The sequence below is a fragment of the Mesitornis unicolor genome, unplaced genomic scaffold (assembly GCF_000695765.1).
Source record: "Mesitornis unicolor isolate BGI_N332 unplaced genomic scaffold, ASM69576v1 scaffold146, whole genome shotgun sequence".
Lineage (NCBI taxonomy): Eukaryota > Metazoa > Chordata > Aves > Mesitornithiformes > Mesitornithidae > Mesitornis > Mesitornis unicolor.
Genome location: NW_010192829.1, coordinates 89,493 through 107,506, shown reverse-complemented (window position 1 = coordinate 107,506; position 18,014 = coordinate 89,493). Strand labels below are relative to the sequence as shown.

The 18,014-nt window shown below is 41.1% G+C and overlaps 1 protein-coding gene across 1 annotated transcript in view; it reads right to left on the bottom strand.

Moving 5' to 3' along the window:
* The window catches only part of TENM1 (teneurin transmembrane protein 1), a gene marked incomplete at its 5' end in the record, with an annotated part of 98,275 nt that overhangs the window by 1,935 nt on the left and 78,326 nt on the right, over positions 1-18,014 (bottom strand). The window contains 6 exons of the mRNA XM_010187235.1: positions 438-580; positions 1,051-2,271; positions 2,941-3,328; positions 7,408-7,704; positions 14,994-15,229; positions 17,483-17,655. Of these exons, the coding sequence (XP_010185537.1) occupies positions 438-580; positions 1,051-2,271; positions 2,941-3,328; positions 7,408-7,704; positions 14,994-15,229; positions 17,483-17,655 (2,458 nt within the window). The remainder of the gene's footprint in view (positions 1-437; positions 581-1,050; positions 2,272-2,940; positions 3,329-7,407; positions 7,705-14,993; positions 15,230-17,482; positions 17,656-18,014) is intronic.

Below are 18,014 nucleotides of genomic sequence, written 5' to 3'. Positions count from 1 at the left end.
CTTCAATAACTATGCAGAGGTACAGACTTGTAAAGCTGTTCATATCCTTGATGATTTTGTATCTCTTGCGGCATCTTTGCTAACAAAGATGAAAATATGTTGTTTTAATTTTTCAGTTCTACAAAATCTTTTGTAGCTCTTTCAATTTTCACACAAACCCTTTTACCTTCTTGCCTGTACTGCCCCTCAAATTTAGATCGTTTCTCTGTAACCAGCTGCACAGCTCCTTCACTGTGTTGCTCAAAGCTTCTCCTTAAAACTCTCTACCACTCTGACACCAGTACATAATCAACAGCATTGAAGTGTCTAACATTGTTAGATTATTTGCCTTGCCTATTATGTTGAAAGATAGAGTCACACTGTTCCCTTGGTCTCCAATATTTTCCAATAAAATTCCTTAATTTAGCATTTGAAGCAGCTGAACAGTTTTTGCTAACCTTTCCAGGATCCCACTCTTGGGTTTTTGTTTGAAGCTGTAGAAGTTCGTACGTTGTCTCCAAGGCTTCTATCTCCGGTTTTGGGAATCCAGGCAGCACATTGTGCAACTGGAAACCAAACAGCTCGAGCCAACTTCCAATGTCTACAGAACAAGAAAAGGATGCTGGCAATAAGGCACCACAAATCCTCAAAAAAGTAAGGCTAGTCTGCAGAAATCCCAGCTATGCAGAAATAATGATTTCACATTAATTTATGTTTTCAGTACTGGTTATACAGCATTTACTGTAGCAAACAAATTATTTGATTACGAAGCATAGCTACACTCAAATCAATAGTGTACCTGCTATCTATTTATAATGGAAAAAATTCAAATTAAGCTGCCTTAAATCTTCCCCTAGTTTTAGCACTTAGAAAAGCGGCAGAAACAACCATTAATTATTTACTTGGTTATCATAAAGGCCATAGAAAACAGATCAAGCTCAGTAAGATGTGACTTTAATATACGTAAGATTAGAGCCAAACCTCAGTAACTTCTGAGGTACGCAAAAGAATTCTGGAGTCTTGATTCCATACCAGAATTTGATAAGAAGCTGTATTTTCATGAGAAATTACCTGTTGTATACTTAGCAACATCTTGGATTCTGCCAACTGGGTAATTGTTTTCAAATGAGTAGAGATTAAAGGGTTGTGGGAGAGCGTTCAGATGCTTCCATATGTGATGATTTGGTGTCGTCCACCGACCAGCAATGACATCGTAGTCCCGCTGACCCAGATGAACTAATTTGGTAAGAGAATCGTAGAGCCCTCCATGAAAACCAATGATAACCTGGAAATCCGGATTGGTGTCCTGGTAGATCTCTCCGTATGGGGTGTACAAAATTTCTTTTATGACTTGGCCCCGACTGCTAAACACAGCTAGAGGTGTTCCCGTGTTATCACAAGCAACATAATACTCTTCTCCACTGCTTAATTCCATTGCAATGAGATGACCTTGAAGATCATAATACAGGGATGTTATTTCTGAGCTACTATGATTGTACAAGTGAGTAACTCTTATTGGGTTGGAGAGATCAGCATAGAAGAACTGCAAGTGTTGTCCTAGGCTTGATTTGCTTGCAACTCTTCTTCCAAGACCATCGTAACAGTATTGCACAGTCCAGCCAGACACTTTGTTGTACGCTTTGTTCAGCAGCCCGTTAGAGTTGTACTCAAAGATCTCATTGCCTCTTTGCCTGAGGAAACCATCCTCGTCCATTTTGTACTGAATTTCTCCCAGTCTGGTAATGCGATCTCTCAGATCGTATCTCAGAGGTGTGAGGCGTGCACTGTTTCCGTGGCTCAGCAAGTTGATGTTACCGTTAAGGTCATAGCTGTAGCGCCACTGGGTTTTATCGTTCACAGACACAGTCTGAAGTTGACCATCAGCATCATATTCATAAAAATATCTTGTTATATTGGCATCCACACCTACGCGTATATCACAGATCACCATGCGACCCATATTATCATACTGGATGGTCATCCAGTAAGCAATAGACTTGAGAATTTCATATTGTACTTCAATCACCTGGCCATTGGCACTAAAAATTTTGGTATGCTTCATCATAGTGGTGGTTATAACTTGGTTTAAATCATAATTAATTACACTGAATTTTCCAAATTGCTCAGTCCTGCCAGAAACATCGACGTAACGGTACAGATCTATGGGAAGAGGTGTCTCGTTTATCATGGCCTGCATGCTCGTGACACGGAAGTTGTTATAGCTGTAGTCAAATCTGGCATTTACAAGCCCTTCTTCACTAAACCTGAAGATTTGGCGGCCAATGAGCGGACCTGTCCAAAACAAAGACAGGAAGGAGGAAAAGCAACAATGAATTACGTCCACAGTTCACTTACCCTGCAGATCTTGCACAGACAGGTGATGAACTCCAATACACCCTTAGGCCCTATTGCTACTTGACTGTCTCAGAAAACACCATTAACTAAGAATATGTTATTATCTCACAAACTTTCATTAATGCTTGCTCTACAAAATTTTTATATTTTATTAACATTTGTTTAAGTGAATGCTATTTTATTCATAATTATGATTTCTATTTACTTACAAGATAATTCTAAACTAAATTTACTTTACATGGTGATTTCCTTCCTCATATAAACAGTCCCTCTGAATTTATGTTATTTTTATGGTATAAACAGGGAAACTTGAAAATACAAACTATAAACCAACTTGATTTAGTATTTAGCAAATATCCACACAGTGGAATAAAAACAATCAAACATTACAAGAGCTATTCCTCACCAAGCAATAAAAAGAAAGCTGTATTTCAAATGGGACAGCTATATATGCCTATGGACACAGACACAGAGATATACACACATATTCTTCTATTGAAACATAAAATATAAGAACTTGTAGACATAAAAATAATGGAATTTCATGCCAGGTACGTGCAGGACCAGGGCCAAAAACTTTAGCAAAGTAGTCACAGTTACACAAACCTGTTTGCCTGTATCTGATGGTACAGATGAACCCATCGTGCATCAAGTGTATTGTTTTAATAACCCCAGAGGACTCTTCGTATGTGAACGTGACTTGAGTAGTATCGTAAAGAACCTCGGAAAGCCGAGACTGCTTGGTATATTTGTAAAGCACTCTGCGCCCTGTCCCAGGATATAACGTTTGCAGAAGCTGTCCGTCTCTGGTGACGTCCTGTATGAAAGCCGCACTGCTGTCCGGAGGGGTGTAGATGTTGCGGTAGTACCCCACGGACAGCATGGTTTGCAAGGCATGGCGCACCATGCTCGGCATGGTGACGGACAGCAGGTAGTTGGACTGGTCGTACTCGAAGATGTAGCGGCGCTGGCTGTGCAACAGGAGCATCACGGACTGTAAATGAATGGGAACGGTAGTGTAAGTGGCTCATCGAGCAAACAATTGTTCATCTAGGGAGTGCCTGAAGGTTAAGAAAATCCTGGAACAACCATCCACTCTTGCAGTTTGCTCATACTGTCTGTACAATTCCAAGTGAAGCTTTCAGCTCCAGGAGACCTGGCCAGCAAGGTGGTACAAAACAGGAGGAGAATAATAATATGTCTAGAGGTAAGGACCTCCAAACTGGAAGGCAGATGTGTCTCTCAGTAGCATTTCAGCTTCATGCTGACTTGGTATGTTGCTCTGAAATATTTAGGTCATCCTCCCAGGAAGCAAAAACGGAGGGAGCCTCTTTCTCACACACAGACAGAGCATCTGCACCAGCAGATGTTTCTAGGGGTGGTGGAAAGGGGAAACTTTCAACGGCATGTACAAGGTGCTCAGCTTTTGCTGGCACTCTGCGTATCTCTAGCAGAGACCTACCCCCTTTTCTGTATGTCTTCTATTAAATGCACATTGCCCCAGAGGTCACAGGATCTCCATACTTACAGACGGATGAACACAGTCTGCAGGTTCTTTGGTGTGACTACTTCTATCTCTGGTTTTTAATGTTTACAAAGAATATGATTTCTACACAGGTACTTGATACATGCCCTGTGTTGGCTAACTGTGGCAGGCCAATGAAGTTTGGTTTGTCTGACATACAAATGTGCAAGCATGGCAGATATTTTCTGTGCAAATTTAAAGTCTGGGTTCTATAAACCTTTTCATCAGCCAAGTGCAAAGTCACAGTGTCACAGAGTACAAGCCCACTTGCTAACGGTCACTGTTGAAACAATCGTAATGAAAACATAGAGTGAAAATGATTGGGAGAAATCTGCAGCCTTCCGCCAGCTGCAGTGAGTGGCTTAGCTGGCCCCGAGCACTGCACACTCTTGTCACTCTGAGCTGAGTGCTGACACTGCACAGCTCTCCGCTCATGGCCCAAACCTACCAGGCACACAAGCAAATCTGTCAGGATTCTGCATGACTGAGACATCACACAAAACAAAGTCTTATGAGGAACAGTGTGACTCCTTTTTCATAAGGCACTGGGGAAATAAATCAGAAAAAAAAAAGGCATTTTTTTCCTCTAAGCTCAAAAATCTTCTCCAGGAAGAAAACACCGAGAGCTCAGCCCTGCAATGTGTTAAGTAACATTGGCCCTGAGCCACTTTGCTCTGACAAATAACCCAGGTGCTTACTCAAAGGATCAAAGATAGGCTAAGCCTTGGCCACGCTCCCTGCAGCCCCGGCCCCCTGCCCTCCTGAGATGTATTTCTTCCTGCCCTTGGTGAAAGACATCTGTCACCTGTACGGCAGCCAGAGAGCACCAACATATGCCACTCGCAAGGTATCCTCTGCCAACTGGTGACAGCAGACCTCTACGCCGAGCTTTTTCCGATTGCTTTATTGCTGGTCTGCCAAGCACTTCTACCACGCACAGTGTTTATTTTGTTTTCACCTTCAGTCAAGAGTCCCCAGTCTGCAGTAAACCACTGGCTGAACTCTCTCCTAGCACTGACGCCTCTCTCTTTATACTGCTCCCGGGCCTGTTTTTAAGCTGTCTGCCATTGACAGAGTATGAATAACAAGATCAGAAACATCTCTAATATAACTTTAGTGCCCCTGTGTGCCATTTTTACAGCACTTTGTGGCTTTTCCACTTTTGTCCAGGATAGTAAAAGGATACAAGGGTTGGAGACTCAGTATCCTCTCTAGCCTATCAGAGGACACTGTAAAGAGAAAAAAACCCACCCAATTCAATCTAATAATACTGCAATAGATTTTTCAACTCTTTGCACAAATTGGCTTCTAATTGTTGTAAAGGATTTCAGAGGATAGCTCATAAAACATCCAAAAAGCTGCCATTTCATAAAAGCAATCAGAGCCTGGTCAACCCTGTAACGATTGATGCCGCACGGTGTATCCAGACAAACAGCCAGGGGCAATCACCTGGAGCTCCACTTGGAGTACACAGAAATGCTGAGCTGAGCATCACCACTAGATGTCATTTCTGTCCAACACACACACGCAGCCGCTCACCTGGTCTGGTGGTGAACGACAGGAGTTTGGAAGCAAGCTTGGAGTATTCCAGAGACTTTATAACACCCTGAACTAATCAAAGGAAGTGACCACAGCAAGAGGAACTGAATCTCATTGGTAAAAATTATTACTCACAGTGCTACTATCACGGTGCTTTTTAAAACCTAAATTATTTGGGCTAATTTTGGAAGGGGTAGGGATTTTTGAAGATGTACAATTAACTCAGCAAGTGCTAAAAAATGAAGAATTAAATAACTATTAATTGGAAGCAAACTATGTAATTGATTTTCTGATGAAAGGAATCATTGGGTCTTACGAGGTTTCAGACAACCTTTAGCAATAATTACCTAATTAACACAAAGAGTTATTGACTTTAATGGAGCCACAAAACGATACTTCAATGTCTATTTTTGACAGTTTGAATTAATCTTTCTTTGGCACAAGGAACAACGAGTGATGAAAGGGCATTAAATAACTGGGAGACTATGTCCATGGTGTGCATGACTTCCAATAGTTTAAATGACAAGTTCAAGCATAATCCAAGCCTGCGGTTACCTGAACCAGTAAACTTTTGTCATTTGCTTCTACAAGATCAGGACTTGGCCACTTGTGTAGAATTCCAGAATAACAGTTTTAAGTTATATGACTTTACTTGTAGGCTCATCATAAACTAAGAACAGACAAAGTCGTTTGGAAAGATAAGCAGCACACATCTTCCCAAAATTACGGCCCATTAGGCCCAAATTAAAAATAAAGACTCCTCCAAAAGGCACACTGCCCAGATATTTGAAAGCTGTACTAAATGCCTGTTTACTCGCAGTTTGCAGATGAGCATACAGACAAAAGAAGCCCTGACAAATTCATCTGAACCAAACTTCTGAAGCTTCTAGTGTTTGCCAATCTTGTTAACACGTGCAAGAACCACACTGCACGCAGACAAGGAAGGAATCACATTTTTACGCCTTCTCCAGTCTCAAGAATATTTTTTCTCTGGGTTACGTTTAAGTTTTTTGAGGATCAAGCTCAAATACATTCAAAGTAAGCACAGCAAAGTTTATCTTAAAAGTACACATTTGGAACTTTTAAATGTATAAATAACTTCAAAGTCATTGGATTTCCTGCACGTAATACCCACATCAGTTTTACCTCACCTGGCCTCTCCTGGCCTTTCCCTGTGGTTAACAGGTTCAGAGAAAACGTTCTGCAAACTCAGGTTGTACTGGATAGTCAAAGATGCTGCTATTTTAAAAGAAAAAGGTTAAAAGGATGCTGTTTGAATACAAATTCACACTAAGTTCTGAAGGCTTTAAAAATACAGACGGGCCTTTTGGTTTTGAGAGACAAGACCACATGAAATGTTTCTACTCATGAAGGAGATGCTGATCTTATTCCTCCATTTTGTGACCATTATCTATAGACATAAATGAAAATTACAATACTCGGGCAATTTAGACACGCAGTCACTACAAAAGCAGAGCAATAAGTGATTTCGTATTAATGTTTCCTCCCCCAAATGGCCCTCATAAATACTGAAGTAATCTTTCTCCTCATCGGATCAATCCCTTTTTCACAGCTTGTACTCACTGGCTCATAATTTTGGTTTAAAAGAACTGTGTTTATGGGGAGCAGAAAGTTCCCTTTCAGTGACTGTCCTATTTTTGACTACGTTATACACACTAGCAACACGTTTTTCAGCAGTGAGACTGCCCTTTGTTCACTTCAGCTTGGACTGTGACCAAGAAGTCGTTTTTACCTGTCAGCTAAACAAATCTGAGGTGCTGATAACTGCCTTCAGAACTGAACCACGGCAGGTTTGAATGAGTGACGTGTAGGTTTAAGCATGTCCAGCGACATTTTTATCTACCTATGTAATCGTATGCATTTTTTTGTTTAAAAAGTCTTAAATACTCTTGCAAGAGGTAGCATTATAACATAGTTCATAATACAGTACCTTTACCAAAACTAATATTCTTGCTTTGGTACAACAATCCACTTTTTAAATGATTTACCTTTTCCAAATATGTGTAACTCCATATTTTTCCATCTGCCCATGTTCTGGAAATTATGTTTCCACTTGGATCATACTCCATTTTCTCAGTCCAGGTTCCTCTTTGGATGTAGGTGACTAATCCAGAATGTGAATAAGTGATATTGACCTCATTGTACTTGCTGATGGGTGACCATAAAATTGGGCGCCCTGTCTGGTCATACATAATCCGAAGAGTGAATTTCCGATGATCATCATAAATCTTTCCTGTTCTGGTTACATGATCAAAATCAATGGAGAGCAGGTTTCTGTTGTGGGCCTAAACACAAAAATACAGTAGGGTAAGAAAACAAGGCATTGTAATTACACACATCGCAAACATTTCTCTGTCAGCTGTAATAAAAATGTGCCATGGTTTAACATTATGATGGAAAATTTAGGCCTTGTTAAAGACCAGAAAATAGAAAAATATTCAGATGAGAAACAGAAGGACCAAGAAACAAAACGCTGCTTTCACTCAGTGTTATTATATGTCGCATTACAGGATGCTTCCTATTTCCATGTCCTAAATGCTCACCTTTGCTCTCACCTTTTTCTAAATTTTTCTTCTTTCTTCTCAACTTTCATCTCTCTCTGGATGGACTTTTTGGTTCCAGCCAACGATGTATAGTTAAGGCCACAAATTAACAAAGACATTCTATCTCACATCCTCTCTTTTAAGCTCCGTTAATGCTGACAGGTCAGCTACTGCTCTGGGACAGCCCACACCAGGTCGCATACCGATGTTATGAAGGGAAGAGCTGCGCTTGCAGCTCCTGAAGACCCTGCTCATCAGTGTCCTCACACTTCTTCACACCACCACCGCACTCCCAGAGCTTGTGGAAGCCAGCAGCAGCGGTGTCTGGTGCCAGCCACATTCCTTGTTTCAGCTCTCTCACCGCATCTGGGACCTGCAACACTTGTTAAACTCCCTGTGTCCGACAGACTAAAAGAGCAACTGTGCTACGATCTGTGAACATTTACAGTCCACCAGGAAAATGCAGAGGGGCAGCCCAATTCTCAGTCTGCAATCAAGTTCAAAGCTGAGCCAGACTCATGAAGACAAAATATATTTATCCAGTGCTTTCATCATCTGCCTCCTTACATTATTCAGTCACTGGGCAATCACTATTAAACTCCATTTAAATCAGAGATATAATTTAGGGAACCATAAAACATTGTTCATTGACTTGTGTTTTTCAGATCAATGCTCAATGTGCTCATTGTATTAATCCACTGCATTTTATCTAATCACTTGTAGTAATCTATTCCAATTAATAAATTCCTTACAGCAGAGACGGTGTCAGTGCAGGTGTGAGCACAGTGCACAGCACAGCTCCTCACTGAGACCTGGAGGCACAGCCGTAAAGTAAATGGTTAAGGATACCTGTTTAATAATTCAAGCTGTGATCATATGGTGGTAGTGATTAGAAAGAACCTTTTTTTCTTTCCCCTTTCTGTTTTTAGATACAAAATAATTTGAAAATCTAGAAGAAGCAGGTGTTCTTTCTTCAACTACCATTCCTGGGGTTTTATATACACACATGTCTGACTTTAATAGTGTTCATTTACAATAGCTGTAAAATACCTATATACCCCTGTAGACTGCTGTAACTATTACAATTTATGCTCTAATGACAGTTAAGGAGCCCAAGTAAAACGTGATGCTCAGTTCAACTGTGTTTGCTTGTATACAGTCTGATGGATTAACTTCATTATAATATATGTATTTGCAAACCTGCAATTTCTGAAAACAAATCCTCTTGGTGGTAAAACAACTGAAAAGCAAGCAGGGGGTACACCCTGGCTCACATTCATTTACGGTCTATGTACATATTTAATGTTCTTATTGCTGTTATTATTATTATTATTGTAGAATGCAGTTAGGAGAAGGGAAAGTCTTGAATACAGATTGCTTGCAATCTAATTTCAGGGATGACACAACAACTAAGAATGGAAACCAAACAGAGGCAGAATTAGCAGTGAAGTGGATAGCATCAATACTTGAAAGCTCACAGAATTAAAATAAGGTTTGGGTGGATGCCATTACCACCCTTACTTTCCACATTTTTTGTCTCATACGTTTACTTTCCTATATGAAATTTAAGTTAAATTTAACAGCCTTCTCAAGGCAAGACAGGAAAACACATAGGTAGCAGGTTTCATTTCAGTGTTGTCACTGAAAAGCTGATTTCAAATCCCACTGGCTTCTTAAAGACGGCTCCTTCAATGTACATACAATGTAATAAGGAGCCCCTTGTGAGAGGCTGGAGCTCATGAGTTCTGTTACCAACCAGGGGAAACTGGTTTCTGAAAGAAATGTTGGGTCAGAATTTCAGCTGATGAAAACAGGAAGAAAATTCAGCTAACTTCAGTAATAATGGCAGTAGTGAATAAAAAGATATATCCATTATATATTTTAAAACATCCATTGACTCTACTTTCATTAGTTTTACAGCTAGAAATCTTGCAGTGTAAATGTGCACGTCCTTGGCTTTCATTCTCAAACCTAAACTGTCTGCAATGTGTAAATCAGATGAGATGATTGCATTAGTTCCTTGGTTTTGTTTTGATTCGAGTCAACATAAACTGCTATACACTAGCAGAGGATTTGGTCCTATTATTAGAACTTGCAGTACGACTGGTAAATGAAGGGAGATCGTTTGCTAAATGCAATAATAAACATAGCTGTCAAAGCCTGTGTTTGCAGGACTTTCGAAATGAGGCCAGTGAGTCACTTTCCTTTTTGTTATTAAAAAACAAAACAAGAAGCAAAGATAAGTAAGACTGGCCAAGCATTCAATTTTCAATTTTGTAGATTTTCAGCCATAAAACCAGGGCTGCATCCGATGCCAAGTTCGTCTAAGTTATGCAAAAGACAGGAGGGAAAAGAGCTGCATCCTAATCAGTATATTACTATGCATCATGCTCAGTGGTTTTAACAACAGCCTTTGCTTCATTTTTAGAAGTCAATTAAAATAGCAGTTCAATTGATAAAAAAGAAGCCTTGCTAGATTAAGATTGATGTTAAAATGCCTGACTGCACATAGATTTATTATTAATATAAAATGCATACATGCCCACAGACTGTTTTATGTACTTTCAGGAAGTGGCAGGGCAGGCAGTTCTGCACTTAAAGGAAACCTGTGATTAATTCCTCTTTCCCACGTCGATTCAGATACTGAGATAAAGTCAGGTGTCTGTTCCAGCATTTCAGCTAACTTACTCACTTCTGCTCTATTTCTAGGAATTCGCACCATGCATAAACCCCACTTTTTAAAACGCGACGTTTACAGCATTATTCAGAACGTGTTAACAGTGGCCTCTTTCCAAAACTGGAAATAACACTAATAGAGTGACATGATTTCAAGATGGTTGCTAATTGCAATTAAGAATTAACAACGTTAGGACCAGGCAGAGAAGGAAAAGCTTTCTTCTCTTCAACTAGGTCATCCTTTACCTCATCCCCAATTACCTGCCTTCCAGTTTATACCTCTTAGTGCTCAAAGCATCTTTTTTCCATGACGGTATCAGGAATAATCTCTAAGTAAGATCTTTAAACCTCATTTCGATGGTTTTTTTTTCCCTTTCTTTCTCAGAAACCTCTTCTATTGTGTTGGGTTTTTTTTCTTTATGGAGGGCTCCTGGAAGTCTGTTCATTTCCATTAAGAACCACCCCAATCCCCAGAGCTTTTCTTTACATACATTTTCAAAGTTCAGCATAGTTCTTTCTGCCCTACATTGCAAGCTTTCTAACACATTTCCTATTATATTCCTAAAATAACTCACTAGAAGTTTTCAGATGGTTTCGCCAGAACCTCATCCAGCATAAGGGCTTCTAATGATGCTACTTTTTTTTTTCCCAGCAGTATTCAAGGATCTGTCAACACTAAGCCCTAAATCTCTTTCATTATTTGGCACACTGCTTCAAACACACTATATGATGGTTTTTTTCCTCCTGCTGTCCTGCATATTTCTTTTAATCACCATGGAAAGATAGCTGTCTCTGGGCAAAATCTGCTGCTCCTTTACCTTCCTTGCCAGCTGCACTGTTCCAGCTCCTTCTACCTCTGCTGACTCCCCACTCCATCAGTATCCTATGCACGTTTCTCATGCTAAAGCTGAACTCCCATATATTTCACCTATCCTCCAAAGTCCTTCTTACTGGCAGTAACAGCCTTGATAGTCCATTTGTCCCTTTCTCTTGTGTCTATTTACATGGTATATCCTATGCACAGAGTATTTCTCCTTTCCACTATCAAAGCCTCACTTACTGTGCTATCCCACCAGGTTCCCTCCAGCCTTGCCCTGACAGCCCTCAGACAGATGGTCCTAGAGCTCAGTACACTCAAAGGAGGGGAAAACATTGAAATACAGGCAGTTGACCTGTCCTTCTGAGTAGGCAGGGACAACCCATAAGCCCCCTTGATCTTGGGCAGATATAAAATTATACGTACAACGTACAGAAATAACACAATGGTCAAGTGCGGTGATGCTAGTGGGAGGACAGAGAATTTAAGACAGCAGCACATCAAAATAATTCTTCTTCATCTTCACCTTCCATCCTCTCATGGGATGAAGGTGAAGGAGGAGGAGTACACGCGTGGTTCTATGCACCTACAGCCTGATCCGGAGGCAGGTCAATCGGCTGAGCTCTGGATAGTGTCAGTCTTGCAGTATGTCAATGAACATTTTATGCCTCCAACCAGAATCCATTTAATCCTAAACAATTTGTGAGTTTCTGCCCTTTTTTTGGCAGGCAATATTAAGGATCGTGCAGAAGCAAATGAAAAAGAGTTAAAAGATCCTGCAATCAATTTAAACCATAGAAAATATAAAGTGCATAACAGGAAAACTGTGCTGGATGAAGTACTTACATTAAATATAACTCTCATGAACAACTTTGCTCTGGCAATGTAAGCAGAACAAATGACTGACTACATCCTTTCCATTTAAGATTTTATGCCGTAAGATGCTTTCAAGACACACGTGCCATACAGTTATTTCAGCACAAAAGCACACAAAAATCAACTGATTAGGTAATGTGAGCCATAGAGGCCATAGCTGGGACACTGCCATCTTAACACATTTGCCACTGTAATAAGTTCAGTTGCCTCACTAGACAGGACTACGAGGACTCACACTATGCTAGAGAGGAGGCAGGCAGAAGATGGGCAAGAAAAAGTAAATCAAGCTTTTACCCACTTGAAAGATCCAAATAAAGTCACTGTGACTGTCAAATCTGAAAGATGTCACTTCAAACAGGAGTCTCACATGCAGTGGCCAGTCTGGCCAGATCATCCAAGTCTTCCATTTTTGACTGATCAGAGCAGTTGAAAACCAAACAGATGATGCACTTAAAAAAATGTATTGGGTTGGCAAAAGTAATTGTGTGTTTGTTTTTTCTGTGTGGCAAATTTTTCATGGGAAACAAAAACTGTATTAAACAATGCAGTGTCCATTTTGTTCAATTACCTTCTGCCATCTTTCAGGCAACTTCATGATTCTGCACTTGAAAAAGATCCCCTCTTTTCTGACAAAAACCAGTTCCAAGAACAATTTGATATCCCCATCAGCAGTGAAGGTTTTACCATTCAAGGTATTTTGTAAAGCACAAAACAAACGGTGGTCTGATGGTGCCAGGTCTGGCGATTATGGTGGATGTGGTAACACAGCCCATCCGAGCTGCAACTACTTCTGACAAGTGACCAAACTGGTCCGTGGTCTAACGTTATCATGGAGAAACACAACACCTTTGTGATTCATCAGTTCTGGACACTTCTGTTTGATGCCATCATTTAATTTATCCAGCTGACAACAGCACATGTCCGAACCAATGGTTTGGTTCCTTGGAAGCAATGCAAAACACACAGCAACTCTGAAATCCCACCAGACTGACAGCACAGCTTTTCTTTGGTGAGTATCTGCTTTTGAAGTGCTTTGAGCCGGTTCATCACACTTGCTCCATGATCCTTGTCGTTCGCCGTTGTTGTAGACGATCCATTTGTCATCTCCCGTTACCATACGTTTCAAAAATCGATCCTCTTCCTCACGTTTCAAGAGAGAATCACAGATGTCCACACGCTTAGAGAGATGTATTTCTTTGAGCTCATGTGGTACCCAAATACCGAGTTTCCTAACCTATCCAAGTTGTTTTAAGTGATTTCAATGCTCGATATCGATATGTTAAGATAACCAGCAATCTCTCATGTCTTTACACACCGACTGGATTTGATCAATGCCTTTATTTTCCACTATCAATTTCGATTGGCCTTCCTGAGCGTGGTGCATCTTTAACATCAAAATCTCTGGACCAAGATTTATAAAACAGTTCTGACACTGTGGCAGTTCTAAGACATCTTCACCATACGCATCAGAACTTTTTATGAGCTTGCACAGTATTATTTCCTTTTCAGAAGTAATCCAGCAAAATATGACAAAAATGTTCTTTTTGGTTTTTCTTTTTGAAATTGATGTCAAATAAATAATTGGTTATGAAATCATGCACTTTCTTTTCCTACAACAAGCTTGAACTGTCAGCTGCCAGTTGCGTACTGAATCTGTGGTTTAAAATGGAGTTAGCTACATTTCAAGACACGTATGTTCAGCTATTAAAAAACCCCCCACAATTACTTTTTTGCCAACCCAATAATATCTCATAACCAAAAGACGATCCAGAGATTTTAAAAACCACCTTTGCATTTTCAGAGCTAATAGATGTACCTTCAGAGATGACACCTATCCAGGAAGATTTTAGTTAATAATGCAATATTTTTTAAGGCCAAAATTCCCAGTCATAATACTGGTACAGACATTTTACGGGGTATTCATGTGAAAAACAGAACTGATTCTGTAAAAAACTTGTTCTGTAAGGCAGCAGTCTCTTTGAGCCCTAGTGTTACCTAACTAAACGCTGAATGTTGACCATCTATCGCTGTAATCTGCGAGTTCTTCTCACAGATAAATATAAACCATGGATGCAATGTTAAAGCAATTTTTTATTAGAGCCACGGTGTAACCCAGCTAGAGGCAGTGAGGAGGGTTTGAGAGCCTGTGGCAGAGGGCAGGATACACAGCCTGCCTGGATACACAGGGAGGCTCTACATCACTCTGGCTTGCAGGAAACACAGTGGCCAGGACACCCAGGCGGTGCCCTGTGAGACCCTCTGCCCCAGGCAGAGCCTGGCCCCTGTTATCTCCCTGAGAAGAAAGAGGGTTGACAGATCTGACAGAGGCAGAATGTGGCTCCAACTCTGCTTCTGTACCAGAGTAACTACTCAGTGTGCTTTGCTCACAGCTTCTTCCAAAGCCATAATTAAGTTCTTAGTTGAAAAAGAAGAGGAAGAAAAAAAGTAATTATGTCTTGAGTCCAAGTCTCACAACCAAAATCAAACAGAGATCAAACATCCCTGCGGCTGTCGGAGGAGTTTGGTTTTGAAATTCATGGCTGGGGCCCACCATTGATACAAACCTTCCATTGCTCTTCTTACAAAGTAGAACATTTCAACATGATTTTAGTTCAACGTCTTTCAAAGGGAATACTGCACTTTACACAAGAGGAAGCCTTACCCTTAGCCTTCTCTCAAACGTGGAAATATTGCCTTTGGTCTGCTCCCTCCTTTGCCTCCATTCAATGAGATTTGAGTTATGCTCTCCAGGAAGGGAGATATTGCACTTCCCTAAAGTGGGGCTGACAACCCCTGCTAGAATATGAGGCTCTGTGTTAAGTGTGATTTCCATTCCACTGGCAAAGGTGACTCTCAGAGACCCATCTGGGCTGACCCGGTAGATATTCTGCGTGTTATCTGTCAAAAAACAACAACGAAAAACAGAGAACAGAAAAGTTCAGATCTCCAGATTTACAAAGCAAATGTTCAGTGCAACAGGGCTTTGTTTGTCCTTAGGCTACAGACAGCTAAACACACACCAACTGCAGTGTGATTTTTGCAACCTGTAACCTCCAGGTCTTCCCATGTCTAAAGAGATTTTTATTACATTTGGCCTGATGATTTCCATTGTGAAGGTTTCCTGCAGCAGGAAGAAAGAGTTTTTGCTTTAATCTTAAAAGCAGACCCATAGGCTGGGTTTTGACCACAAATATCCTGAATTTAGCATGCTGGGATCTGTTAATGGGACAGTGTACTGCTTGAATGACTGCAGTGAGTATCTGAGGTCAAGCATGAAAGCTGTTTTCAAAAAGTCTAGAATGATGGCCAGTCTGCCATTCTGTCCCTTTTCCCTGTATTGTTGGACTAAAACCTCCTCTTCCCCATTAGAAGCAGGACCCTGGGGTAGAGGCACAATGACGGTCACCCACGAGTCTGAAACCTGGTGCGAGACCCACTGGGGATTGGCTGCTGGCACAAAAATGAATGAGTCAGCAAGGGTGGCACAGTGAGGCGCTCCAGAAGCTCAGGACTGGGCCACAGAGGGCTGTTGAGGGCAGCTGGGATGACCTGGCACAGCCTCCCCACCCTCTCCAAACCTGCCAGAAGCACGTGGAGGCTGCAGAACAGTCCTTTGCACTGGAAGGATGTAAAAGCATACAGCCACTGCATGCTCCCTTTCTCTTGCCTGTGCGCTGCAATTCCTCCTCTGCAGGCAGAGCTGTGCCACATCGCCCTGCGTTTGGGCAGGCTGGGGGTACGCATACAGGAGGTTATTGTGGCTCAGCTGCAATTGAGTACATACCAGCTAGGGACTATGAAAAGCATCCTTTTTATTTAAGCTGGTCTACACAGAAGTAACCAGTCCAGTTCTTGAGATGTGAATATGTGGAAAATCGTTGGGTATGTCAGAAAGTGAGGAAAACAGGCACTACATTAAAAGAGACTTTGTGACTCAGATGTAAGGATGCCATGTGTGGTTGGTTGTTCACAGGGTGCTTCATTATAGCTTCACAGAGATATGGGAATATGCAAATTATATTAATTTATAGGTATAATAATAACTACAGCTGTTCATTTCTGGCACTGCCCGTAGAGCGCTAGCACTTTCCTGAGACAGAATTTGGTAACATACCAACTTTGAGGAGTTTCAGACTTAAGGACAGACATACAATCAGGCAGTCAGTCGATGATGCAGAGAGCAGATGGGGTCACTTGGACAAAGCCGTACAGGTATACAACAATATAGTACAATAGAATTACTTCCACTTGTGCTGTCTCTACAATGCAGTAGTGAAGAGGAATGGGTGAGCATCTTCTGAGGTGAGCTCTTCCTATTTTTTTCTTATAGATCAAAAGCTGAGAGGAAGAAAAGTTCTGTGATATACTCAGTTACAAAGCTTTTCTGTAGCAGACCTGGAAGGAAATCAGAGAGCTATTTCCCAGCAGCTGCTCTCTCAAAGCCTGAACAATCCACTGACAACAAAAAAAATCAGGAAAGAGAAAAAACCCCAGATGGATTACACTATACAAAACCAGAACTTTGGTGATGAATCTGCAAAATCTGGAGAAGGACACCGGGGCACTTCCATTAGGCAAGGAGTAAATTATTCTTAAGAGAAATAATATTGCCAGGGAAATACTGCGGTGGTCTACAGGGGCTGAATCAAAAATCTCATCCCCAAGGCAGTCACCAGCAGAGGTGGGTCTTGCTTTCCTCCTTCCTACAAGGGCTGTCGCCAGGACACAGCACTACCAGAAAGAATTCACAGCAGTGGCCAGACAAGGCATTTCAGTGCTAAAACATCAGCGGAGCATGTCACTCTTCTGGGTAGTATTTCTCAGAATAACAAAGCTCGGTGTATTATAGGACAGTCTAAGTCCTCTGGATACTGAAGTAGAAAGTAGCACGGAAAGCCTGGAGACATTGAAGATTTCAATAACTGGAATTTATCTATGGGACTCTTCTAGGAGGAAGAATGCACTTGTGGTTTGTTTGTAATTGGTACCTCAGGAGAACTGTAAGTGGAATCCAGCTATTTGTACTGAAGCAAGGAAGAAACAAATGAACTAATCCTAATGTCTTTTTCTGGCAAACAGTTAAGAATGCAATAATGTCTAGAGCTTGAAATGTAACCATTAGGGAAGAAATAACAGAAATGCTCTCATTACCCTGTTTTAAAGTATATATTGTAGAGGTAGCTGAGAAGTTTGTGGCCGTGATCACATTCTCTCTGGTTGAAGTATCAAGTTCCACTCGGGTCAGTTTTTCAGCATCACTGTGGAAACTGCTGACTTCCCCAGTTGGAAAGGTTGCGTTGGTCAGATGGCCATCGGCGTCATACCTGTAACACATGATGTTAGAGTCATGAGAACACATCACTGCCTTGCAGCTACTCCTGAAAGACAGAAAAACAGAAAAAAGTATGAAGTAATGTCAGCACCGTGCAATAAATATGAAGGCAAGAATTGGTCCGTTTATTCACTAAAAATGCATTCATTCTCTAGTCCAAATTCTCCAAAATCCAAATTCAAATTCAATACTTAGACTCTTTTTAAGCGGTGCTGGATAAAATACATCTGGGAATAGCATGAGAGGCTACCTACATGATTCATCTGCTGCCAGAGGTTTCAGCGCTGCACAAATATGGTCGAGGTTTAACCCAGGATGTGATAGAGGAGGGCGGCCGCTGGAGGTCACTCG